Source organism: Saxophila tyrrhenica (genome assembly GCF_035928015.1).
Source record: "Saxophila tyrrhenica strain CCFEE 5935 chromosome Unknown scaffold_22, whole genome shotgun sequence".
NCBI classification, from domain to species: domain Eukaryota; kingdom Fungi; phylum Ascomycota; class Dothideomycetes; order Mycosphaerellales; family Extremaceae; genus Saxophila; species Saxophila tyrrhenica.
In genome coordinates this window covers 149,280-174,701 of record NW_027041754.1, presented here as the reverse complement: position 1 = coordinate 174,701, position 25,422 = coordinate 149,280, and the positions used below count along the sequence as shown (strand labels likewise).

The 25,422-nt window shown below is 55.5% G+C and overlaps 10 protein-coding genes across 10 annotated transcripts; 4 read left to right on the top strand and 6 right to left on the bottom strand.

Moving 5' to 3' along the window:
• Window positions 1-785: 785 nt before the first annotated feature.
• On the top strand, window positions 786-2,119 carry LTR77_010326 (uncharacterized protein; the record flags this gene model as incomplete). Its single annotated transcript, XM_064807548.1, has 2 exons — window positions 786-1,742; window positions 1,799-2,119. The coding sequence occupies 2 exons, from the start codon at window positions 786-788 to the stop codon at window positions 2,117-2,119; spliced, it is 1,278 nt and encodes a 425-aa protein (XP_064654295.1).
• A 573-nt stretch (window positions 2,120-2,692) lies between these two features.
• LTR77_010325 (uncharacterized protein) lies at window positions 2,693-3,386 on the bottom strand (the record flags this gene model as incomplete). Its single annotated transcript, XM_064807547.1, has 3 exons — window positions 2,693-2,789; window positions 2,852-3,028; window positions 3,088-3,386. 3 exons carry the CDS (start codon window positions 3,384-3,386, stop codon window positions 2,693-2,695), a joined length of 573 nt encoding a protein of 190 aa, XP_064654294.1.
• A 1,801-nt stretch (window positions 3,387-5,187) lies between these two features.
• Window positions 5,188-6,327, bottom strand: TRM7 (tRNA (uridine-2'-O-)-methyltransferase trm7; the record flags this gene model as incomplete). The annotated part of the gene is made up of 1 exon (XM_064807546.1): window positions 5,188-6,327. The coding sequence occupies one exon, from the start codon at window positions 6,325-6,327 to the stop codon at window positions 5,188-5,190; it is 1,140 nt and encodes a 379-aa protein (XP_064654293.1).
• Window positions 6,328-6,613: 286 nt separating this feature from the next.
• LTR77_010323 (uncharacterized protein) lies at window positions 6,614-9,156 on the bottom strand (the record flags this gene model as incomplete). The annotated part of the gene is made up of 7 exons (XM_064807545.1): window positions 6,614-7,169; window positions 7,231-7,363; window positions 7,451-7,522; window positions 7,581-7,679; window positions 7,733-7,837; window positions 7,892-8,570; window positions 8,665-9,156. 7 exons carry the CDS (start codon window positions 9,154-9,156, stop codon window positions 6,614-6,616), a joined length of 2,136 nt encoding a protein of 711 aa, XP_064654292.1.
• An 860-nt stretch (window positions 9,157-10,016) lies between these two features.
• CAP1 (F-actin-capping protein subunit alpha) lies at window positions 10,017-11,085 on the top strand (the record flags this gene model as incomplete). The annotated part of the gene is made up of 6 exons (XM_064807544.1): window positions 10,017-10,073; window positions 10,126-10,144; window positions 10,196-10,302; window positions 10,355-10,444; window positions 10,500-10,991; window positions 11,050-11,085. The coding sequence occupies 6 exons, from the start codon at window positions 10,017-10,019 to the stop codon at window positions 11,083-11,085; spliced, it is 801 nt and encodes a 266-aa protein (XP_064654291.1).
• A 628-nt stretch (window positions 11,086-11,713) lies between these two features.
• ALT1 (alanine transaminase) lies at window positions 11,714-13,284 on the top strand (the record flags this gene model as incomplete). Its single annotated transcript, XM_064807543.1, has 2 exons — window positions 11,714-12,751; window positions 12,808-13,284. The coding sequence occupies 2 exons, from the start codon at window positions 11,714-11,716 to the stop codon at window positions 13,282-13,284; spliced, it is 1,515 nt and encodes a 504-aa protein (XP_064654290.1).
• Window positions 13,285-15,743: 2,459 nt separating this feature from the next.
• Window positions 15,744-17,186, bottom strand: LTR77_010320 (uncharacterized protein; the record flags this gene model as incomplete). The annotated part of the gene is made up of 1 exon (XM_064807542.1): window positions 15,744-17,186. One exon carries the CDS (start codon window positions 17,184-17,186, stop codon window positions 15,744-15,746), a length of 1,443 nt encoding a protein of 480 aa, XP_064654289.1.
• A 333-nt stretch (window positions 17,187-17,519) lies between these two features.
• Window positions 17,520-19,844, bottom strand: VPS27 (Vacuolar protein-sorting-associated protein 27; the record flags this gene model as incomplete). The annotated part of the gene is made up of 1 exon (XM_064807541.1): window positions 17,520-19,844. The coding sequence occupies one exon, from the start codon at window positions 19,842-19,844 to the stop codon at window positions 17,520-17,522; it is 2,325 nt and encodes a 774-aa protein (XP_064654288.1).
• Window positions 19,845-20,631: 787 nt separating this feature from the next.
• On the bottom strand, window positions 20,632-22,746 carry LTR77_010318 (uncharacterized protein; the record flags this gene model as incomplete). Its single annotated transcript, XM_064807540.1, has 4 exons — window positions 20,632-20,687; window positions 20,749-20,877; window positions 20,962-21,844; window positions 21,892-22,746. The coding sequence occupies 4 exons, from the start codon at window positions 22,744-22,746 to the stop codon at window positions 20,632-20,634; spliced, it is 1,923 nt and encodes a 640-aa protein (XP_064654287.1).
• Window positions 22,747-24,323: 1,577 nt separating this feature from the next.
• ADY2 (Accumulation of DYads) lies at window positions 24,324-25,293 on the top strand (the record flags this gene model as incomplete). The annotated part of the gene is made up of 2 exons (XM_064807539.1): window positions 24,324-24,868; window positions 24,942-25,293. The coding sequence occupies 2 exons, from the start codon at window positions 24,324-24,326 to the stop codon at window positions 25,291-25,293; spliced, it is 897 nt and encodes a 298-aa protein (XP_064654286.1).
• Between the last annotated feature and the right edge of the window lie 129 nt (window positions 25,294-25,422).

The window sequence follows — 25,422 nt, the reverse complement described above, 5'->3', positions numbered from 1 at the left end:
GTGCTATCGAAGTATTCTCTCCCTCCAGGCATTGCCAAGGCTCGTAACCACGGGTCAAACAAGCTTCTTACCACGGCCGTTGTTCCTGGATATCCCGATGAAGTCAGACCACGGACAACAGGCCAACAGGCTCACTGCCGAGCTGACATGCCATGCGTTCTGGTAGGCAATGCGAACGCTCTGATCAGGTTCAAAGTCAGGCACAGGTAAATGAGGATATGGAAACACAAAGTCCTGCGAGAAACAGTCCGACATCGAAGTAAACATTCCCGGTAGATCAATGCATCTGGAGCCAAATTTAGCTACAGCTACAAGCTCGAGCCAGATACAACCAAACCACCTGGACTTCGCATCGTCACGGATTGAAACTACTTCTTCGCGACAGAATGACCAGCACCTCTCCTCCCTGGTCGGAGTCCGCCTAACATTGTCGGGACTTGACAGCAGGAGGAATGCCGTCTTCGCCTTCGCACTCGGGTCCTCACACATGAAAGCAGACCCGGTAGGCGGCCAAGGCGTGAGACAGTGCGGCTGGCTTCGGTGTGCTGCAGGGCCGGACGCCGATCTCTGAGAGCTGCAAGTAGATATTTAGGTTGTCGGCCCCAACGGCCTGCGAAGGTGATGCGTTGAAGGGGACGCCTGTCTTTCTTACAATCTACTGACCGACTACTGGGTACTGTTGCCCTATCATAACCATCCCATATCAAACTTGAAGGGCCGTTGTTCCCTCCTCCAGCGGTCGTCGAGCTCTCAATCCCCCCACCGTACACCGCTCGACCACAATCATGGCTCCAGCTTCACCAGATGGCTTGAACATCATCATCCTCGGCGGCGGTATCGCCGGCCTCACCACCGCCCTCGCCCTGACCAAGTTCGCTCCCGCAGGCAAAGTCCCCAATATCCAGATCTTCGAGATCCGTCCCACCCCAGCGACCATCGGCGGCGCCGTCAATCTCACCCCCAATGCCTTGCGCCTGCTCGACCACCTGGGCGCTCTCTCTATCATGAAGGAGCGCGAGTTCGGCCGCACCATCGACTTCCTCGAGGTCTTTGACGTCTACTCTGGCAAGCTCGCGGAGTCTGACTTCTCCGGTGCTGATGGGAAGGGGATCGGTGACCCGCCGTACAAGGCTCTGCGGATTACTCGCGGTGATGCACTGAAGGCTGTGCTCGCGGCGGTGGAGAAGCAGGAGAACATCACGATGACTTGCGGCAAGCGGACGACTACGATTGAGGAGACTGCGGATAAGGTTACTCTTACATTCGAGGATGGTGGAAGTGCCTCTGGTGAGCTGTTGATGGGCTGTGATGGTATCCACTCTGCCACCCGTCTCAAGCACGTCGAGCCGGAACGCAAGGCCGTCTACTCGGGCGTTTCGAACGCTTTCGGCTTCGCCAAAGGCCTGCCCAAGGACTTCCAGGTGCACTTTGAGTGCACCGCTATCAACTTTGCTCGCCGCGGCATGCTTCTGACGAGTTACTTCTCGAACGACACGAGCCAAGTCTACGTTGGTGGGCTTATGCAGGTTGAGGACATTGGATCTCGGGATGGCTGGAAGTCTGTTGGTGCGGATGCAGATAAGACCCGAGCGAATTTGCTGGATCGGTTTGGTGATGCGAAGATTCCCTGCATTGTGCCGCTGATCGAGAAGGCGGAGGACTTCTACCTCTGGCCTGTCTTTACGCTCTCGAAGCAGGGGAAGTGGTCTACCGACCGTGTCATGCTTCTCGGCGACGCTGCTGTAAGTCGCTTACTCACCTAACCCCTTCACTGTCACATGCTAATGGACGCAAACAGCACGCCATGCCCCCTCAAGGCGAATCCACCGGCATCGTCTTCGAAGACACCGTGCTCTTCTCTCGCTGCCTGACGCGCTGGATCGAAAAGGGCCGCCCCAACAGCATGAAAGAGGCCTTTGAAGCCTACGAGAAGCTGCGCAGGAAGAGGATCGAAGACGCGTTCGAGGAGTCCAAGGACGTTGTCCGGACCGTATCGGATGCCGGATGGGTCGGCCATACGATCAAGACGTACGTCGTGCCGTGGTTCTTGTGGTGGACGAGGGCGAACCGGGAGAAGCATTTTATTGAGGATGTTACTACGGTGGATATTGGGTACTAAGTGGAGGATGATGAGGCTGGAGGTGGGTGTTGTTGGTGTATGCGTGGTTGAATGGCGTTGGACGGCGGGAAGGGAGCTGGAAGACGCATTGGGAGGATATTAGAGTCTCTACTTCTTTATGAACCATTCTCACTATTTCCTGTCTCGGTCTCGTTTCGCTCATATCTTCGCATCATACATTTACCTTGCTTCACACACGTCACGAGTTTGATTGCACAAGCACATTGAATGGCTGATACCTCAATATTCGATTGTTGGGTGCCAACAAGGGAGAAAACTAACAACTTTGATGAAGAAACATCGCAAGACGAATCAATGTGGCAGAAGTGATACATCCGTGGCTGAGTATGCTGTATAATACTTCTAAACCATCAAACGATATCTCTTCCATCCAAATCATTTTTTTCCACCTCACACTCAAACATTATCCACGATCCCCACAAACCACCTCCTAACCAACGGGACGCCCTAGCCCAGGCCTTCCCCCTTCTACTACGAAGTAATCATGCCATGCTCGCGTAAGACCCGCGTTGAAACCGTCGAAAGGATGTCGAAACCCCGGCGATGACGCGCTTAGATGCCGATGGAGCGCTTGACGCCCGGTGGTGGGGGAGCAGGGCAGGTTGGCTCGAACACGCCGAGGTTGACGAGCCAGGCGCCGGAGTTGAACCTGCAGACACACGTTGTTAGTGATTATTTCAAGTATGACGGAGTGTTGGGGCATATGCGTACTCAGAGTAGACGGTCTGGATCAACCACGGCTCGGACTTGGCCTTCCTGGGCTTGTTGGGGGTGGCCTCGATGACAATGTTGCCGGTCACGGGCTCAGGCTCTTGGCCCGGGCCCTCGGAGCGCCAGCGGATGATGACGGTGTCGCACGTGTGCCAGATGTTGAGCTGCTCGAAGGGGCTGTAACACCACATATCAGTCCCTGATCGATCAGCGCTGCGGTCCCTTGCAAAACTTACATGGCTGGCTGAGAGCCCTGGCCGGCCTTGAACTCCTCGAGGGAGGAGAAGGTCGGGCCGTTGAGGTCCTGCGGGCCGGTGCAGCCGCTGTTGATCAGGGTGTTGACGCCGGCGGAGTAGTCGGTGAAGTCGGTGGTCATGGTCTTGTCGGCGAGGTCGTCGCTGTAGTCGGCGATGAGGGTCCTGAAGTTGTCCGCGACATGCTGGGCCTGGGAGTCGCTCATGCACTTGGCGGCACGGGCAGTGTTGGCCGCGAGGGCGGTGGTCGCGAAAGCGGCGGCGAAGATGGCGGAACGCATCTTGATTATTTGGCTGGTTGGTGGTGGTCGGAAAAGGTGGTTGTAGATTGAAGAATTAAATTATCGTGTTTAACGAGTGAATGACCCTAAGGGCGAGTTGGACGACTTGAAGGAAGTTGTTTTAGAAAAGCTGTTGACGGGGGGTGGGAAGATGGGAGGAGGAGTACTTATTATCACGGGTTGGAGCCCTCACAACGAGCGTCTCCTGGATCGTCTTGGCTCCAAGCTTTTTCAGCACGGGGCGTAAGCGTCGAACCAGACCACGCTGACACCCCCTGTCCGTGGACTCCTTGTCCCAGATCAGGCGCACCTAAGCCGCCTTGGGCCAGATTAGGCGTCTCTTCGTGCGACGAAGCAATCGAACTCCACCTCAGGCGATTCATGAACTCCGGTAGACACCCACCTTGCACCAACGACTCCGCACGCGCTCTATCCTGGCCGCGACGCATGCTGTCCATAGGCGAACGCGCAGATTCTGTGCGACCAGCATCGGGAAGTCAGCACGCATTTCGCATTGCAATCTCGCGTGCAGGGGCCGAAACGAAGCGCCAGCTCGTGATCGCGTATAGACCGTTGGAGGCAGCCAAGATCTGTAATCTCCCCTTCCGTTTCCTTTCGCAAAGGCTCCCAGGGCTTTGGGGAAGTCTAAATTGAGATTTTGGACCCAGAACTGCTCTTGGCGCCTGAAGAAGTGATTGCTTACCATCAACAAGTCTGCTGAGGAGAGGCAGAAAAGAAAGACCCAAGGGCTGAGGTTGGAGGTGAACCGGACGAGCATGTGGGGTGCCAGCTTCTCTAAATTCGTCAAGCAGCAAGGTGGCTGCTTCTTCGGGTGGTTGCGGATGCCGTATTGAGAGTCTTGTTGCTTCACTGTCGGAACACATAATACTACCAAAAGCAGAGGACTGGGCGAATATGCTACTACGTTGCCAATGCTGACCTCAAGACCATTGTTCTCGACACGTCGCGAGACCGACCGACTTGAATACCTATGGTTCCACTGAATGTCATTCTGTACTGCACATCATATGGTCTGGAAGTCTGGAGCGGCGAAGCGCAGACCCGAGGATTTGTGGCTGTTTATACTTTTCGCCACCACGGCGACTGTTGATGGGTCGATGAGATCTCGGACTGAAAATCCACATGGCAGTGAGACAAAGATCTCGCGACCAGCCTGATAGCTATGGCCTTAAAGTCTGTGTATTGGGACGAGCTGTCCTCGAGTTCGATGTGGACTGGAGTAGTGAAAGGCTCGACAATGCCCACTCTGAGTAGTGTCGAACGATGCAAGGCAACGGTAGAGGGCTTGTATATCGACCCGTTATCGTCGCATACCTTGGCCAATTCTTGCGTGAGTACAAGCAGAAACCACCGGCTAAGCACTTCTCTCGGCATCAAGTGCCAATGTCATGAAACTTTCGTCTTGGAGTCTTGGAGTAAAGCACATCTTGTCTTCCCAAGACTTAAAGTCGTCGATTTGGGTATCTCGTTCTTCTTGATGATATTCCCTGTGCAACGCAGAGAACACATCTGTCAAGCGTCGGGCGTCCGTTCCACTCACCAGGACAATCCCGGTACCATCTCGTTTGTTCTCCCGCGACACATAGCCGATGCCCTAGGCACTTCGTCCTCGTTGGCCCGCTCACCTATCAGAAGACGGATGGTTTACAGCGTTGATAGCTCGTACCACCTTCAAGGCTAGGGCGTGGGGCACCATCCTTCGCCAGTCCGAGAACAGCATCTCTCCAGTGCGTCAACACAACAGCATCCCGATTTCTTCCATCGATTCCCATACACCCCCTCATCCCACCTCTCCCAACTTCGTCTTCCCGTAAGCACCGCCCATCTTCTTCCGTTCCTCCAGCGCCTGCCGATATGGCGGCGCAGTAGGCGGCTGCACCGGGTCGAGACTGATATGTCCTTCCGGAAGCTTATGGCTTGCATCCGCGTCGAAAGCAGATAGGTCACCACAGGCTAGGAAGGGAGCGATCCAGCGGGTGTCGCTGACCTCCTTGTTCAAGTCCAGGTCTTCGAGGACGGCGTCAAGCTCTGTTATGCCGTCTTCCGTATGGGTTCCTGAAAGCTCAACTGAACCCGATGATGCTGATGCTAAGGTGTCCAGCTTGCGGCCAGCTCCCAGAGGATTGTCCAAACTAGCTTTGAAGCCAGCAGGTGGCCTGAAGTTCGAGCAGACGATAAACGCCTCCACGCTGCTCGCCCTACTGCTTCGTGGCTTCGCAACCACCACGCTCTCAAACACCACCTTTAGCTGAGCATACAAGATATCAACATCCTTGCCCCTGAAGATCTTCGCCACGAACCTCCCACCGGGCTTGAGAACGCACAGTGCCAGGTTGAGTGCAGCCCAGAGTAGTTGCGATTGGATGTAGATGTCCAGGTCATGTAGACCCGTGACATCAGGTGCGCCGTCCGAGAGGACCAAGTCGACGGGATGAGAAGCTTCAACAGACGTGGAAGAAGGATCGTACTCCGGATCTAGCGCGTTGAGTAGTAGTGGTATCGTAGAAGGGTGGGTAATGTCCGCTTTCAGACAGGTGATGCCTTGCAGCGGCGACATGGGCTGCAAGTCGATGGCGACTATCTTCACGTCTTCTCGAGGTTCGGCTGCCGGTGGCTCTGCGGTCTCGATGCTGGGTAGTAAATCCGCTGCTTCTCCAGTCTCTCTGAGCCTGAGGATTGCTTTGTAGCGTTTGTCTTCCCATGCCGCTCTACCGATTCGCTCGCCTTGGATCAGTACTCGCGAGAGGACTTGAGACCAGCTCCCGGGTGCGGCGCAGAGGTCGACTACTCGCGTTACGCCTTCGAAGAGGTTGAATTCTTCGTCCAGTTGGAGGAGTTTGAACGCTGAACGCGCACGCCATCCTTGTTCTTTGGCCAGGCGGTAGTATGCGTCCCGTTTGTCTTTGGAAGATTTGCCCATTTTTGAAGTGTGTTTTCGTTTTCCGTGGCGATGAAGTGAGCAAAGAGCAAAAGGATGGTCTGGAGTTAGAAAGGTACAAGTTTGGAGCACTTGGCAGCGACTCCAGGTCTGCGAAAGCGATCAGATGCATTGCAGTTTTCCAACTTGTCGAAAAGATGACAGTGTGTTGATACTGTAGATTCATAGCAAGTGAACAACTATCATTACTGACTCCCTCCAACAAACGTCATGCTACACTGGTAGACAACCCATAAAACACCACCTCATCATCCTCTCTCTTCAAACCCTACGCCTTCACCAGAGTAATAGGCGTACACCCACTCGTCGCCGCATTCTCCGCGCTGAACAAATATACCACCCCGGCACACATCATTACACTCGTCGCCCCACTCGACGGACTCTGCACCACGAACGAATTATCCGCCCGCAGACAAAACTGCACCGCGTCCGCCCCTCCCCCACCATAGCCCGCCGGACTGGTGAGTGAGTCGAAGAAGATGGGCGAGTTGCCCGCGTTGTCGCTGTCCTGGTCCGAGTACAGCGTCTGCCCGCCCGTGATGACGAAGGAAGTCTGTCCGTTGGAGACGGCGGAGAATTGCAGAGCTTGTCCGACCGCGGAGGTGAGCGTGAGGGATTCGTGGTCGCTGTTGGGGCTCCCGCCGCCGGAGGTGGAGGTCAGGTAGGCGGAGCCGAAGTTCTGGATCACGATGCGGAACTGCCCGGTGGGGACGCGGCAGTTGGCGACGGTCGGCGGGGCGGCGGTGGCGCAGGCGGCGCGGCTGGTGACGGTGCGGGTTTGGGTGCGGGTTTGGGTGGAGGTCTCGCAGTAGCCGGGTGGTGCGCTAGAGGAAGAAGGGAGTTAGCTGGATTAGCTGGTGGTTGTGTATGTGGCAAAGAACTTACCCAGCATCCGTTACAGTTCGAGTGCGTGTGACGGTTCGAACGGCAGTTGCTGTGTTTGTAATTGTAGTCGGTGTGCAGTAGCCTGCAGGGGCTTCTTCTGTTGTCGTGATCCGGCGTACTTGAGTTCTCGTGACTAGAAAAACAGCTGCGTTAGCTCACTGCTGTCTGCATTCACCAACTCGCCAGCGGATCGCAGCAGCGGATAGAAGGGTTGACATACTGGTAGCGGTGGAGTAGACATTGCTCACAGCCGTGGCTGTTGCCGTCAAAGTGCGCTCAGAAGTGACAGTAGCTGGAGAATGCGTTAGCCGACAATTGCTCACAGAGCATTCCCGTTTGACCTTTCTTACCAGTTGAGAAGACCTCAGTAGTCTGCGTACGAGTGCGGATAGCAGTTCGAGTAGACGTCGTAGTTTCTGTAATTGTTGAAGCCGCAAGAGTGCGCGTGACTAATCGACGGTCAGCTCCTTTCTCATCGAAGACATATTGATTCGAGACTCACCTGTGAGAGTAGTCGTGATCGTTCCGGTGGTGAAGTACGAATCAGTAGCTGTGATTGTCCGAGTGCGAGTTCTTGTGGCTACCGATCCCGGAAGAGTTGTGGTCACTAGAGAACACATGGTCAGCTCGGCCCTCGATATGCATTCTCGGCGAGATCTACCTGTCTGGACCTCCTCGCTCGTGGCTACCTCAGTGCGGGTGATCGTCCTCGCCGGCTGTCGAACCGTGGTAGTGCGGGTCTCCGCGGGCAGAGTCGCTGTCTGAACAACAGTCGAATACCTGTTGCTGATCTGATTTTGCGTAATGGTAGCAGTTTCCGTCGTCGTGCGAGTTCTAGTGAGATAGATCGTAGCCGGCGGGCTGCCCGATGCATAGCTGGTCAGCGTGGCGTATTCTGTCGTCGGCACCGTGCTGTATTGAGTAGGTCCAGCTGCTGTCGCTGTTATTGAAATCGTCTCGGGAGAGCATGAAGAAGCAGGCAACGTGGTGGTTACTGTCGATGCCCGCCGCACGCGGGTCGCGGTCTCGATGATAGTGATTTGGCGATCGCAAGTAGGATACTGGGTCGTGATCGTGACGGTCGAAAGTCCGCTGGAGAAGACGGTGTCCGTGTTCGGTGGAAGCGGAGGCGCTCGAGACCGGGTGGGAGTTCGCTTGGTTGTAATAGTTTCCGTGACCGTCAGACCTATGCAAGTTGAGTTGCTTCCCGCGACCGTAATGTAAGCAGTCGTAACGCTTGCCAAGGTTCTCCTTCCTTTGGTGACCGTGATATAATCGGTAGGAGATCCCGCGATGGTCGTCGTCTTGCCTGGCTGCCATTTCGTTGAAACAACGGTGATCTATAGAGCAGATTAGCGGATGTTTCAGAGATTCGCCGCTCAAGACGCATTATGCTCTCGCGACTCGGGTGGGCAGCTCGAATAATCGACTTACCGTGTTAGCCGGCGCAGTGTTGTTGCGATAGCTGGTGATCGTAACCGCAGTCCCATTGCCAAAGAGCGTCTTCGTGGATATCGATCCCGGAGCCGTGATTGTGCTCGGAGAAGGCGTCTCACAAGCTCTATGCTGCGTCTTCGTCAAAGTAGTTGGCTTGCAGCTCGAAAGAAAGAAAGTAGAGCTTCCAGATGTGTATGGCGTGAAGCTGTGGGATGTTGTTTGCCGCCTGCAAGTTGAGATGGTGCTCGTGAACACGAAAGGAGTCGTCTTCGGATGGTTGTGCTCGCACTCATCGCAGTCTTCCGTCGTGGTCACATAGACCGGAGGCGGCGGGTGCATATGCTCGCATTCGTGACATGGTTCGAGCTGAACAGGGACCGGGGGCTCGTCTTCGCACTCCGGACATGGCAGAGCGTCGGGGACCGCTGACGCGAGAGAAATAGGAGAGAAGAACGCGAGGAAAAAGAAGGACAAGGTAAAGACCGACATTGAGACGACGTCTCGGAGCGAGTGTTACTGGGCCAAAAGCAATATACTAACCGTGTTGCAGTTTGAAGGGTATTGCTGTGTCCGCGAAGTGTTGGACTTCCCAGACCCGGCCATGCGGCTGTGGCATTCTGGGCGAGCCGCATCGTAAACAAGTTGGTGGAAGATGAGATGCCAGCGACTGGAATGCAAAACAACATCTTAGATGCAGACCAACCTAAAACCAGACGTCAATGGTTCTGCTCGGCCGTATTAGCGGGGATGCAATCGCAGCACGTGTACTGGAAGGGTGTAGTAGGAGGTATAGCCGTCGCAATGGATGATATTCATGGTTGAGCGTGCTTCATGGCGGAATTTCCTTCAAGAACTTCTGGGCTACACCAGGATAGCCGTTTTCGTAGGCTGCCCTGGTAGGACTCTAGCCGTAGCGCGGGACTAGATAGATACTCGTGGTAGTGCGAGTAGTGAGAGGCGAAGGATGTCCAAGGTTTCTCATTGTTGTGTGAAGCCTGTGCCTTCTCGAGCAAAGCGTCGAAAGCGCCGCCAGCGTACATGTAGCCACTGATATGACCTTGACTTCATGACGGAGAAGGGGCGGAGTAGACCAGGCGTCAGATCTTGGACCCATCGAGGCAGAAAGTGATGCCGTGGACGATCCGCCGCGTCTCGAAGATCGTAAGAACTTAGAACATGTTATGGAACATGTTCAACTGGTGAAAATGCAACATGAGCTAGCGCCGCTTGATATGGGCCAATGAGAGCTCGTCATTTTCTAGCCAAATCAACACCATCTTCAACTCAATGCCTTCAACCACACCCATACTTCGCTTTCAGTGAGCAACGACATTCTGCGAAACACCACAATGGCTTCCAAGCAAGCCACCGTAGCCTCGTTCGTGGAGTCTGCGCCGCCGGGAGAGGTTGGTAGGAAGAACCTGCCGACTTACGAAGGCCTTCGCTGACCTGTGTTAGCTGTCCAATGTTGTAGCGGGTGTGTAGACACATGCCACCATGCTTGAGCTGGTTCTGACCGGATGAACAGACATCAAAGCATTGGCGAGTAGTGAGGTCCAATCGCTAGACTCAGCGTTCAAGAAGTACAATGAAGAGCAGTATACTACTGTGAAGCTGCCTGGGAGTAGCGAGACGGTAGGTCTAGAAGAGTATGCAGTCGGTCACCTTCGGAACTGAGACAGGATAGGTCTTGATTAGCAAGTACAACTCTCTGGACGACGGGCGGTACTTCGACACAGCCAGCCAGACCGCATTCGACTTCGACCACGCCTCGCAGGTACGGCCGTCCACCCTTCTTACCTGACTCTTCTTGTCTTGCTCACACATCTCAGAAAGCCTCCAACGCTCAATCTCACCCCCTCGACTCTCCCCACGCCGACCAGGTCCGCTCCCTCCAAACCTCCTTCTCCCGCGCCGCAACCGAACACTTCCCCACCTCCACCATCGGCGTCTACCCCACCTCCTCATCCATCGCCATCCTCCTCGTCGCCAACAAGTACTCCCCCCAAAACTTCTGGAACGGCCGCTGGCGCTCCACCTACCTCCTCGACCCCTCCTCCAACACTCTCTCGGGAACAATCAAAGTGGACGTGCACTACTACGAAGACGGCAACGTGCGCATGAGCACGAACAAGAAGGTCGAGGCCAGTGGGGTTGGAGGGGCAGATGCGGTGGTGAGGGAGATTGCCAAGGCGGAGAATAAGTATCAGGAGGAGTTGAATCGGGCGTTTACTGCATTGGCGGAGGGGAGCTTTAAGGGTTTGCGGAGGCAGTTGCCTGTTACGAGACAGAGGGTTGAGTGGGAGAAGATTGGGGGTTATAGGGTGAGTTGTCATCGCACCGTTCGAAGGCGTTATGTTGGTACTGACCTTTGGTGTGCAGCTTGGGCAGGATGTTGCTGGTGGGAGGCAGAGGTAGTGGGGCGCTCCTCCCGTGTATGGCGGACATGGTGGTGAAAGGAAGCGGGTGTGGACAGGGCTATGAGCTTGACATAGCAGGCTATCTGCTGCTACGGAACTCGATGCCGAGCTGCAATACCGCATACACTACATTGCAGCAACACAACCCAAATCGACCCTTTCCATATGTTGACATCCGCCTCCTCCGTTTCAAATCGTACGCCGGACTATATACTGGGTCATTGTAATTATATCTTTGACATGCACATGCCAAATTAGGCCTTCCATGACATGGGTGGCATCGATCTGGAGCTTGCCCCGCCTCCATCTCGTGCCTTGCAGAGTGAGACGGGAAGGACGATCAGATCACCAGCTAACGACCATCACATGTCTCGACAACGTCCTGTTATCAAGCTCCATAATTCCTTGTGATCGTTTATACTTCTTCAGCATCACAATCACCGGCAGAAGCAATGCCAGACTAAAGCAATTCAACCTTCCGAAATCGGCCTCCTACTATGACGCCGTCGAAGTGCCTCAGACACCCCCCAAACTCTATCCTCCGCCCTACTCAACCTCGTGGTCGTCTCTTCCACCTCCCCTCCTCCTCAGCAATGCCACAACGATCTCCCTCCCTCTCAGGACCAATGGGGTCCCTTCCACTCCCCGACTTCCTCTCGAAACGGCTATTCTCCTCGACCCCGCAAAAGAAAAGCCTCAACATCAACAACATCAACCAGAATGTCGTGCACGCCCAATATGCCGTCCGCGGCGAGCTAGCCATCAAGAGTGAGCAATACCGCGCACAGCTGGCCAAAGGCGAGGGCAAGGACCTACCTTTCGACTCGGTCATCAGCGCCAACATCGGGAACCCGCAGCAACTGGACCAGAAACCTTTGACGTTCTTCCGACAGGTAGCGAGTCTACTAGAGAATCCAGAACTCCTAGAGCACGAGCAAATACTCCTAGATAAGCTGGGCTACAAGAGCGACGTCGTCGAGCGAGCACGACGGCTCCTCAAAGACGTCAAGAGCGTAGGCGCCTACTCACAATCCCAAGGCGCGCCCGGCATCCGCCAGAGCGTGGCAGACTTCATCGAGAGACGGGATGGCTACTCCTCCGACCCAGCGAACATCTACCTCTGCGCTGGCGCGAGCTCGGGCGTGAACGCGTTGATGAACGTGATTTGCTCGACGCCGCAGACGGGCGTGTTGGTGCCGATACCGCAGTATCCGCTCTACTCTGCCACACTACGGCTGATGAATGCGCATATGGTGCCGTACTACTTAAAGGAGGACGCGAACTGGGCGACGGATGTGGGAGGGATGAGAGATGCGTTGAAAGAGGCGCAAGGGAAGGGGATAGATGTGCGGGCGGTGGTGGTGATTAACCCGGGAAATCCAACGGGCGGTTCATTGAAGCCGGAGGATATCAATGCGGTGTTGGAGCTGGCGGCGGAGGAGAAGTTGGCCGTGTTGGCGGATGAGGTGTATCAGATGAATGTGTTTGAGGGGGAGTTTCAGAGTTTCAAGAAGGGGTTGCGGGATCTGCAGAAGAGCGAGAAGAACAAGGACGGTAAATTTGATGAGATGGAGCTGGCGAGCATGCACAGTATCAGCAAAGGCATGGTGGGTGAATGTGGGCATCGGGGAGGGTACTACGAGATGGTTGGATTTGATCCAGAGGTGAGTTCCATCCACTTCCAAATAGCTCCGGCTCCACTAACGGATATCCTTTACAGGTCGTCGCGCAAATCTACAAATTCGTCTCCATCATGCTCTGCGCCCCCGTCATCGGCCAATGCCTCGTCGACTGCATGGTCAACCCTCCCCGCCCCAACGACCCCTCCTACCCTCTCTACAAATCCGAATACGACGGCATCTTCAACGGCCTCCGCCAACGCGCCGACGCCTTGTACGAAGCTTTCTCGCAAATGGACGGCGTGTCCTGCCAATCGCCTCAAGGTTCGATGTACCTCTTCCCAACTATCACGCTACCCGAGAAGGCTGTGGCAGCGGCGAAGGAAGAGGGCAAGAAGCCCGATGAGTTTTATTGTTTGCGGTTGTTGGATGCGACCGGGGTGTGCATTGTGCCTGGCAGTGGGTTTGGGCAGAAGGAGGGGACGTTGCATTTTCGGACGACGTTTTTGGCGCCGGGGACGGAGTGGGTGGGGCGGATCACGAAGTTTCATCAAGAATTCATGGATCAGTACAGATGATGCAGAGGGCGGGAGGCTGTGTGAGGTGGTGGAGGCTGTTGAGGCGAGACGTCTTCTCTCTATTTGGTGTGATTGAAGCAGCAGAGCTGAAATGTGTATATAGGCTTGCTGGACATAGCTCTCCTCCGATACCCGCCGTGGCAATGTATGCCACGTTCTCCAAACCCAAGAACGTCTCTACTCTTCCGGTGCACACCACAAGCATTCTCTCACAGTAATGCTCGAACCGCAAGCTACCGCGTCCCGCTCCCAAGTCTCAGAGTTCAATTAAAGCAGATATCGCCCCAACTCCCACAGCCCCTACAACACCTACAATATCAGTTACATCCTCTACTATTTGTCGGCTCATCGGAGCAGCACCAGCAATACCAGAAGTTTCCCGCTTTTCCGGCTCTTCGAGGGGTTTCTCGTTCAGTTGTTGGGTGTAGATCACTGGTTGCACTCCTCCTGGTGGTGGTTGAGGGTACTGGGCGGCAGGCTGGTGGGAGATGGCGTATTGGAGTGCTGGCGTGGGTTCAAGTTGGTAGGGTGTCCCTCAGCATGGCAGAGGGACGTCTAACCCATCCACCCTCCCATCGTCCGCTCAATTACACCACGCCAAACAATCGCACCGCCATCCCTTACAGCAGCACGCATAGCAGTCATTGCAGCCTTTGCTGCTCGTCGGCTCCTCCGTGCAGCACCAGCGGTACCAGAAGCCGCGCCGCTGCGTTTCGGGGTCGTGGGCTGCGATGGGCTTTTCCTGGTCTTGTTGCTGGGTGTAGGTCATTGGCTGCTCGCCGGGCGGAGGTTGCGAGGATGAGTATTGGTGGGGTTGTGGTTGTGGGGGGTAGGAGCCGTACTGGGGGGCAGCAGGTGCTTGGTAGGACATTGCGGGATATTGGCCGTTGGGAGGGGGTTGGCTGTGGTAAGAGTCCATTGTCGTGGAGCTCGGGGTGGTTGCCGAGGTTTTTCTTGTATAACAAAGTCCAGAGTTGAGGTCTCAAAATTTTATGCGTTGGTGTTGTTCCAATGGTAGGCACTTCTTCTGCCTTCGAAAGGAGATGTGGTTTAAATGATTAAGACGTTGCTGTACCGACGTTTCTGGTGTAGGAAAGATGAACGATCAATTCTCGGTGCCTCTCGAAAGAACCGTCAAGGGAACGTGTGCATACTTATTATACCACCTTCATCCTACAAACGAGATCCTTCGACAAGCGCATTCGCCTAATGTCGGTCCAGTAGCATACACTTGACTGTATTTGCCATAGACCGTCGCCAAGGTCGCGCTATTCATCAATAGCCGAAATGGCCCCCAAAGAACTACTGCTCAGACTTGTTGTCTCTGTGCTCCGGCACTGTCCACCCTCTCTGCCATTCCCATCTCAACCTCCACCCAGCAGTCCATCGCACGCACACCCCTTACAGCACATACAACAGCAGTTGCAGCAACGGTTATCCGTCGGCTTCTCCGTGCAGCACCAGCGGTACCAGAAGCCGCGCTTCTGCTGTGGTTCTACGAGGTACTTGTTGGCGGCGTCGAGCTTCTCCTGGTCTTGTTTGGAGTAGGACATTGGCTGGACTCCGGGCGGTGGTTGCGAGGTCGGGTATTGCTGTGGTTGGGGTTGAGAGGCATATTGGGGAGCTGCAGGTGCTTGGTAGGACATAGCGGGATGTTGGCTGTTGAGGGGGGGATAAGCTGCTGGTCGTGGCTGTTGGGGTTGGTTGTGGTAGGGGTTCATTGTCGTAGAGGTTGAGGTGGTGGCCGGGTGATGTCTGGAGTGCGGGTGGTACCAGTCCAGCTACCGATGCTCCAAGCCTTGTTCTTCGAATGGCAGGGTGTCGTCTGTCTCTGGAGTTCAATGGAGTTTCGGATGTCCGGGAATGGATGGGACAAAAAACCAGAGGAAGTGTGAATCTTGCTCAATGCTTTCAAAACAAACGTCAACGAAACAAGAAAATACTTATACCCACCACCCACCTACCCCTTCGAACCGCATTTCCATGGTATCGTCCAGCATACACATTTCTGTGTAGCTGTAGACGTCACACAGTCAATTGCTCAATCCTTCAAATGGCCCAGAATGGAAAACGGCCCCAAAGTGAAGCAGCACGAGCAGCACAAGCCTTGTTTGGTAGAGTGCCCTTGGTGCGAGCGGGTACGGTGGTGAATGTTTGATCTGCACGACAACCACGACAGGTGAAGCCTTGAATTAGCACGCATGGTGAAGTTGCAGGATCGGAGTGATCTTGATCAGGTGGAAGAAGGTGAATGCAAGTCGAAGATCGAGGTCGAGGTGATCAGCGCTAAGCCTCTCGACTTCGCCCTTTGCCATTTTTGGACGTCGTCACGTGAAATCAGCAGGCCAAGAAATGAAAGATGAGGAGATGCATCTGACTCTGATGGCGTAGCCTGGGTATTAGCGGTAGATATCCAAACAATAGTCCTACAAGCGATAGTCTCCATTCCCACCGCTCCATCAAACACCAGCAGCTCCCTCGACCTGATCAGCCCAACTCTTCCCATCCGCCGCCGCGGCCATCTCTTTCATGGCTTTGCCCTCCTTATCGGCATTCGCTGGCGGCAACGCAGGAAAGTCCTCCTGCCTCGGCGGACGCGCTGGCTCGTCTCCTCTGCCGCCTCTACCTCTACCTCGTCCTCTGCCTCTCCCTTCGTTTCTGGGCTCTCGATACAAGTACTCCCTCCCATCCGTCCAACCCTCTTGGTCCCGTCCGAATCCCCTATCCTTCCCTCCAAAGCCCTCAGGTCCGTCCTCACCTTTTTCAGCATCCCACTCCCTACCTCCCAGCGCCTTGAGCTTTCTAGCTCGATTCTTCTCACGCTCGCCCATCATTTGCTGGCGATCTCGCCGCTCTTCTTTCTTTTTCTGCAGCGACTGGGCCCGGGCAGTGGCTTCTCTTTCAGCGAAAGACGCGGCATCGGCTTCTGCCCTCGCGTGAGCGGCGGTGAGGGATGCGTTCTTGATGCTGATGGCGGCCATTTTTGCTTCGAGCTCGGCCTCGGTGAGGCGTGGCTTCTTGGTACCGCCGGTTGCGCGCCGGTCGCCTCGGACAGCTGAGACGGCGGTCGCCTCCTGTTTAGGGCCGGTAGGGGCGTTTTCTGGTGGCTCGGACGTAGCGACTGTAGGGACAGTCTGTGATGCCTGCTCCTCCGATTGACCACTCCGTTGCTGCTCAATCACCTCACGGCCCTGCTCTTCACCTCCATCTCCTCTCGCAAACCCACCCCTCCCTCTGCCCCTCCCTCGACCTCTTCCTCTCCCCCTGCCCTCGTCACCCACGCCCCGCCCCCTTCCCCTTCGTCGCCCACCCCCGCCCCTCTGCCCCATCCCCATCTGCTCCTGCGGCCGCCGTGCCTCCTCCGCAACAACCTCCTTAGCAGGCGTAAACCCCTCACTAAATAGATCCTCCTCGTCCCTTACCCGCATCTCCCCCGCTTCACCCGGCGAGATCACATCGTCGAACAGATCTTCCTCCGCTGCTCCCGTTTGCGCAAATGGATCCATGGTCGAGACATCAGGCGGGGGTGGAGCGGGAGAGGTCGCGGGTGGGGGAAGGAATGCTGGGGCTGCTGCAGACAATGTCGAAGGTGTGGGAGGAGCTCGGGACGAGGGGGAGCGCGAGACGGCCGAGGCTGAGTTGGCAGCGGGCGGTTGAGTAAAAGTAGGAGCGGGTGGCTGGGGAGACGTTGCTGTAGGTGGTTGAGGCGATGTAGCAGATGGTGGTTGCGGAGATGTGCCCTTAGTAGGACTCCCGCTCCCACTGCCGTCGTGCGAGAACATCCTGATAAGATTCTGCACTCTTCCACCTCCGGGGCTCTTCGTAGGCGTCGCAATGGCGGCCGGAGGTGGAGCTGGTGCAGCGGACTCGCTGGGGGAGTCGGCCCATTTGGACTGGTTCATGGCGGTGTTGCTCGAGATCAAGGCGTGCTCTAGGAAAATGGGTGAACGGGCGCGCTAGTTATACATTGTATAGCGATATTGGCGTAAGTAGAAGGTGTTGGTACAGATAAAGAGAGATTGCATTGACTTCCTCCACCGGGTCACCTTGAGCTTAGACCCTGTTCATTAGCTCGTCAAGCAAGCTTTTAAGCCGCATCGATATTCACGCGCTAACGGTATGCCAGAAGAGGAGGAAAGAACAAGACTGACGAACAACATATCAACGACCGAACACGCCGCTCAAACGCTTCCAAAAGCTATCCTACAATCTATCTGCACCCCGTCTACACCCCCTCAAAACTCGATCAAGCTCTCCTCCTTCTGCGCAGGCGGATGCACTGGCGCTGACGGGAAAGCCTCCTGCCCATACCCGCCCTGCGCCGCTGGAGCCTGTGGCCAGGACTGCGTAGCAGCTGCGAGCGACGGCTGCTGGTAGTACGCTTGACTCGGCTGTCGCGGAGCCGGGGCTTGCTGCGGGGGAGGTTGCGAGTATTGTTGAGGTGGCTGTTGGTACTGCTGAGGCGGGGCTTGGGCTTGCTGTTGTGGTGGCGGAGACATGTATTGCTGTGGAGGCGGCTGCTGTTGTTGCTGTTGAGGTGGAGGTTGTTGGTGGTACATTTCCGGACTCGCTTGGGCGGGTACCTGCTGTTGCTGATCTCCGTAATAGAAGCTTGCGGCTTGATCGCGTTCTGCAGGCGGCGAGGAGAGCGGTAAGTTTGGGTTCGAGGATTGAGAGGTGTGTGAAGGTGCGTATTGCGAGCCCAGCTGCGAAGAGCCACGACGGGGTATCTGCATTTGTTGAGGTGGCTGCTGTTGTTGTTGGTAGTCTGAAATAGGTGGCATCTGCTGCTGGTTTTGCTGGAATTCCTGAGGCGGTTGTTGAGGGTAGGGTGTCTGATGGGGTTGTTGTGGGGTCTGTAGGGGCGGATAAGGTGCTTGAGGCTGTTGATAATAGCTTGCTTCCGGTGGAGGCGCGCCATACGAGCTCTGCGGTTGCTTTTGGTATGGTGGATACGCAGCTTGTGGTTGTGAGTACGGCTGCTGCGGCTGTGCACCGTATCCGTCCATTTGCGGTGCGTTGCCGGTATAGTAGCTCTCCATGCCGCCAGCTTCGGGAGGCCCGCGCGCTGTCGGTATGTTGGGGTACATGCTATTTCGTTGCGGAGCCGCTCCATATCTGCTTGACGAGTATGCGCTGGCCATGCGATCCTCCAGCATGCGATCGTAATACCTCACGACTGTCGACAACTTGCTGTGAAGATCTAACAAAGTGTCATGCTTGCTCATCGTCTCGCCGTAGGTCCTCGCCAACTTTGGTCTCAGCGTACCAATGCTCTCGTACAGCTCCTGGATTTGCGGCTCTCTAAGTATTGTGCCAGGAGGCTGATGCTGCAATCTATCCACCAATGTAGCGAAGAGATTGATGTTCTCTGCTTCAACTGGTGTAAGCTCGAACTGATTATTCGGCTTATACTGCGCGGGTGCTGCATCAGCGTTCGAGGAAGAAGTTGTCCGCTCCTTGAGTTCCTGTGCATGTCGTTGCTTTTGCGTCTCCATATCCTGCAGACTGGCGGCAATGGCTGCTTTTAGGTCCGCATCCTCCTCTTCTTCCTCTTTCGCAGGAGCTTTGCTAGCCTCGTTCGGTTGGGGTGTTCGCTGTTGTGGCTGTTGCTGTACCTGGCTCTGTGGAACGTACCCAGCTCCCGAATGCCCTTTGCTGTCCTCCAAGCTCATCTCCAACGCCTTCTTCAGATCTGCATCGAAGCTATCCTCAGTCACCCTCGCGCCTCTCGGCTGCATCCTCTCGTTTCCAGGCGCAGCTTGAGATCCTTGCCATAACGTCCTCCTGCTCTCTGGTGGACTCTGCGGACCCACGCTGGAAGTGCCACCGCTTCCCCTCTCTGTCAACCGCGCATAACATCCGTCATCCACTCGGACTGGCGTCATGATGCCCAGTCTCGGCAAAGGTATACTCTTCGCCGAACAAGTCCCGCAGAACACATTCCCGCAGTTGCGACAATGATGCTTACGGTTCGTGAATGTGAACTTCTCCCTACACCGCATGCACACATCTGAGTCCGTCCACTCTGGTGGCGCCGATGAGTCGAACATACTGCTCGCCACCTCTTGCCTCGGTGGGAACTGAAACCCTTCGTGCTGCAATGTCCGGTACGTCTCAGTGAGATACGTCAACGAGTCCTTGCCTTCGGCACCTGTCGCCCACGTCTGTACGAGCTCTAGGATCTTCCCTCTCACCTCCGCATTCACTGGCTCCGCACCCATGCCTCCAAAGCTGTAACCCGCCGCCGTTCCACTCTTCAATATCCCAACGATGGCATCTAAGAACTCCCGGCTTGCGATCTCCTGGAAGAAGTGGCTACCGCCGTTCTTGACGCAAGTATCTGTGAGGTTTAACGCAGCGAGCTGGACGTTGGGGTTGCGGTTTGAGATGCGGCGTTTCAGGCTGCGCATGGCTTCTTTAGGCGGCACGGTCTTGCTGCGGATGATGTCGCTGATTTCGAGGTTGAGGGCTATGTCTTCGAGGGAGGAGGCGGTGGCACGCTCGACTTGGGCGTCCAGTTCGCTGGCGGCGGAAGAGCCGCCGAACCAGGAGGCCATGGTGGCTGTTTGTGGTAGGAGGTGGTGGTGGATGTGTGCTCGGCGGTGGGTGTCTCGACGTCCTGGCGGGCAGTGGACCCTTCTCAATGTGCCAGTGTATTACAGTCGCACATGAACAACCCGGAATCGATGTATTCTGGTCGTGGTATAAGGTGATTGATGTATAAGCTCTACTAGAAGCATCTCAAGTGAGTGCCTACAGCTCAGCCTAGACCCTGTCGAGTTCGATGTCATACCTTAGGTAAGCGATGTGTCGTCTTCAACCTTTCAACCACACTCCATCCATGTTCTAATCCTGACTCTCTTGAATATACCATCGCCACCGCCGGCGAAATGGACGTTTACCAGGCTCACAGTGACTATATGGTCGTTCATCACGAATCTTAGGATGCACTGGAGCTCGCCTCCTCCATGAAGCATACTTTCCCTAGCCGGCATCCTGTCCTACGGTTCCACCTCAAATCTGCACGCTCGATGGCAGTGGCTCACTGCTGGTTCGCGACACCATGGATGGCGCTGCCACTGATCAATCGCCGACCGACCTCGATGGGCACTCAACGTTCACGAAGTGACTTCTGGCACCCAGTCCAACGCTAGTACTAGGCCGACTTCCAACAGGAAGCGAGATGCGGAAGACCAGGCTCAGACTAAAGAACATGCATCCTCAAACACCGCATCAAGACCGGAGAATGGAATGACTTTGGATGTGTCGTGTAGTATCTAGTCCAAACCATATGTGGCCCCCTCTCCGGTATCCTTTCTGAACATGATCGTACACGCCGAAAACTCATGGCAAACTCATGAATAGCTCCAACATCTTCGGGTAATTCGGCGTGCCAAGACCTGGTGAATGACACCCCCAAATCAGCATGGGCTCCCAGGAGCGATTTAGCCCGCTACCTACCTGTGACAGGATCCCACCCAGGGGCTGCCTGGAACCCGGAGGACCCGCAGTTGGGGTTCGAGCCATTGACGATGTCGTTGAGGACGTAGGGATGCTCGTATAGAGTAGGGTTGACGAAGCCTACAGGACCTATCGTGTGGACGGACGATGTTAGCCGTGGCCGTTCTATTGTGCTTGCCGAATGATACAGGACAATGCTCGATGCCCACTCACCTTTGCCAATAGCAGTCCGCTCTTCGTTGATGAGCGTAATGACCGACGCGAAGATGGGCGCCGACAGACTCGTGCCGAAGAAATGGCTCACGGTGAGATTGTTATAGGCGAGGAGAAACGCGCCGTTGGCCGATACATCGGGGTAGCCGCGTCCGCCGCGGTTGTATACTCCACCGTTCTCGCCGATGTTGGATGCGGCTGCGTTGGCGATGTAATACGGTAGGCTGTTGTGGCTGGCGAGATAGTCGGCAACGGCGGATTGTTGGTACGGCGGCGGAGTGAAGTAATTCGAGAAGCCGCCGCCCGTGGCGAAGAAGTCCAGTGGTCCGCTTGTGACGTTGTAGCCACGTTCGACGTACAGGGCCGTAAAGTTGATTTGCATGGCACTCTCCCGGTCATAGATGGTCTGGTCCGGTTCAAGCTGAGTGGCCCCAACCGACGTCATGTAGGGGCAGCTGCTCACAGAGTCAGGGTTGTAGATGGTTCCATTCTGGCCGTGACCGGACAGGCAGCCGAACTTGTCGTGTTCCTCCCCCGGATACCCTGCGACACCGTAGTCACCTGACGCTAAGAAGAGGGAGTGGCCCTGAAGGCCCAGCTTCATAATCTCCAGGCACTGACGCTCCATGTAGCGTTTGGGCACTTCGCTCTCAGCTTCTCCATAGGAGATGCTCAGCACTCGGGTGAGCTCGTAAGTGCCACATTGTGTCTGGCCCTTATAGCCGCCTTTATGCTTATCCGGATACACGGGATCAATTGGAGAGTCGCCCCCTTTGAAGGTGCAATAGCTTCCGTCTACAGCGTCGAAGAATGTGTTGAGGAACCCAGCTGTTTTGATCTCTCCGGAAGCATTGGGAATATCGTCCACCTCATACACGGTTACCTACACTTGTCAGTATGCTCTGTTTGCTGCAAGCGTGGATGACTTACAGTCTGTGGATAGATCAGTGCATAAGCCAGATCAAGATCGATGTCGGACTCGCCAGAATTGCGTACGCTCCCTGCTGCCACGGGAGCGGTGCCACCGTCCACAGAATTGACTTGAGGCGACGTGCCCTGTGGCACGTTTGGGGCATAGTTCTTGAAAAATAGATTGAGGTCTTGCTGCGAGAATGCATCATACTCCTCGAAGAGGCCCATCACGTTGATCGGCTGACTCAGGCGAGCGTTAGGGATGTTGTAGAGAGCTTTGATGCAGACAGGGGTGATGTTGACGCTGCAGGCCTGAAGATTCTCCGGAAGACCATGCGCATGGTGTGGTGGTTTCCAATGCGGCCAATGGTGCGCGGGAAAATGAGGTGGGCCTGGCCAGCCGGGACCACCGTGACCACCGTAACCACCATGACCCCAATAACCACCTCCTGGCCAGCCATCCCGCTTGACCTGTCGCTTCTTCAATGGTGCCGAAAGCTTTACTCCGGGCTTGATGAAGTCCACGTGGTCGGAGAGGTGTGCTGGAAGAGAGTAGTGATCACAGCCAATGCGATGAGAACCGGACGTGGCATACTCGAAATACTCTGTGTTGAGCATGCTCTCAGCATGGCTTGCGGGAAGGTCGACGGCAAGCCAGCCCTTGTTTTCGTAATGGAAAATGTCGTTCTCGTGAATCCCATAGCTTAGCAGCCAGTCTTTGACTGCTCCAACAGTCTCATCGCTGGGTGCGAAGTAGTCATGAGCCTCTCCTGCCGACCAATGCTTGCCGTAGTTGCTTGAGGACGGATGGGATACATCCATCAAATGGTCGTGTCCGTACTCCAGGTTGTTTTGGCGCAGTGCAATGCGCATTGGGATAACGGCATCGCGGTCGAGACGGACCCGTTCGTGAGCCAAGGGCCTGTGTCGTTTCTCATGGACGATCGTGTTGGCAGCTGGGAGCGCAAGTACGCCCCCAAGAAGCAAGCCGAGAGCAAGAGTACAACGCATCTTAGAGACCTAGCAGCACATGAACAAGCGCAGGAGATGTAATCACCCCGCCGCGGGCCTGCCTGGGTTATAATCAAATCCATAGCCATTCTTGCAGCCTCGTATGCACTTGACAGCGGCATCAAGCGAGCGTGCATGGCTTGCCAATGGCTCTAGACCATTAAGGACAGGAAAGAAACATCCAGAGATCGGTCGAACATCCTGAGGATCGTAGGGCAGCAGCGCTTCAATTGGACGTGTCAAGCGGCTCCCGCATTTGCATGAATGTCGACACCAGATCTGGCTGTGGGCAAATCGCCAGCACCGTTATCGTACCAATGGACTGCATGAAAAGCGTATGAGGCGTAGCTGAGGCTGTCAAGCACCGTCGAGTCTGGTCAAGCTTCAAAGACGATGCAGGGTATCCGCAGATTCAGACTCCCTACCTGGAAATTGAGAGACGCCAGATAAGCGGGAGAGCCATTGTCAGGTCCAGATGCCGGACTTACTGTACCCTTTTGTCTATCGAGTGGCCCGCCGCGAGCTCGGTCGGATGGGATAGAGGAGTCAAGCAGACGGGAGCTATCAGCCATGCACAAAGGCCTCATAGCGGACCAATGCAGTGTCGTCGTCGTGGTTGTAGGCTTCTCCCGGAACTTAAACCAAGATGGACTGCTCTAGCTGTCCAGCCTTGCCAACGCAACCAACTTCCAGCCTAGAGCCTGCGACGGGTTGGACCAATATGCATCATCATTCACAAGTTCACTTCGAAAGCCGCGTCTTACCACCCTGTGCGTTCTTCTCACTCGCAAGAAAGTCGTCCGACCGAGAAAGCACCTGCCGAGCTGAGAAAGCACCTGCCTAATGCGGTAAGGCCAGATGAATCTCAGAATCAAGCAACTTCCGAGGTCGTCAACGCGGCTCTACGCCAGCGATCAATGCTTGTACACATATGGCTCCAGGCTGGCCTTCGAAGTGTCCTCAGCATACATATTGATTCCTCTGAACACCATCACTGACAGACTTCACGTTCGCTCTCTCTGCTTCGTTCGGAATACAACACTGCCGCGGAACATCCACTGCCGACCGCAGTCGTCCCCATCTCATCTCATCCGGACGTCATACATATCGGCCGATCATCATACCAACATCGGAACCATGTCCTCGCTCGTGGCTCCGCGTGAGCATCACGTTTCGCCGATTCATTTTTGGCGTCCGGCATCTCCACAAGGTCGGCGGAGGTAGGCGGGATGAGATGGGGTTGCACTGGCGGTGGGTCTGTTTGCGTCAAGTCTCTACCACGCCGTGGACCTCACCCTGTTTTCGATTTTCTTTTGCGAGTGTCTTTCCTTTCCTTCATCACATCGAGAAATTAGAAGTCTGTAAGATACGAAGGCGCAACAACAGTCCTTTCCCACCTTTTCCTTCCCTCTCATCTCATACTCCCAACTCACCCAACCATGGCCGCTCGATCCCACTCCGCAGCAGTCGACCGCCTCGACTATGCCACCACAAACGACTCCTCCCCCTCCCAACCCCCACCCCAGCACCTCACCCACCGCCACCACGACTACGGCGGCAACCCTCTCGCCCACATCCACTCCATCGACTCCCAAGGCGCCGCCTCCCTCCGCCTCCCAGCCTTCGGCGGCGGCCTCCAACCCGGTCTCTACAAACCCCCACCCTTCAACTTCGGGAACCCCGTCCCCTTAGGCCTGTCCGGCTTCGCGTTGACGACCTTCCTCCTATCCCTCATCAACCTCGGCACCATGGGCGTCACGAACCCGATCATGGTCGTCGGGCCCGCGTTCGCTTATGGCGGGTTCATTCAGCTGTTGGCGGGGATGTGGGATATTGCTTTGGGCAACACGTTTGGCGGGACGGCGTTGAGCAGTTACGGCGGGTTTTGGATCAGTATTGGGATTATTTTGACGCCGGGGGGGTTCGGGATTGAAGACAGTTACGGGCCGGAAGCGAATGGGAATTTCTACGCTGCGTTCGGGCTGTGAGTCTGCTACTTCCCCACTACTACTAATACGGTATGCAGCACTGGGAGTGCTAACAAAGGAGATGGATAGCTACATCTTCGCCTGGATGATCTTCACCTTCCTCCTCTGGCTCCTCACGCTCAAATCCACCGTCGCCTTCTGCACCCTCTTCGGCAGCGTCTGGATCAGCTTCCTCTGCCTCGGCACCGCATATCTCGACGCCCAGAACGATCCGGCCGGCGCGCCGAACGTGACTTTGACGAGGGTCGGCGGCGGGTTCGGGATCGCGGCGGGCTTTATTGCGTGGTATAACATGCTGGCCGGGTTGGCGGATGGGAGTAATACGTTTTTTGTCATTCCGGTGGTGCATTTTCCGTGGAGCGAGAAGGGGAGGAAGGACAGGGGGAAGATTAAGGATGTGGAGAGTGGGGAGAGTGCGTGATTGTGTGAGAGGTAGTTGTGAAATCGAAGACCAAGTCTTCTGCTGATTTTCTCGAAAGAGGTCATTCAGATGTCATCTTGCGCGCTATCATCACGTGCACCTTGATCATCAAAGGACGGTGCTGACTGC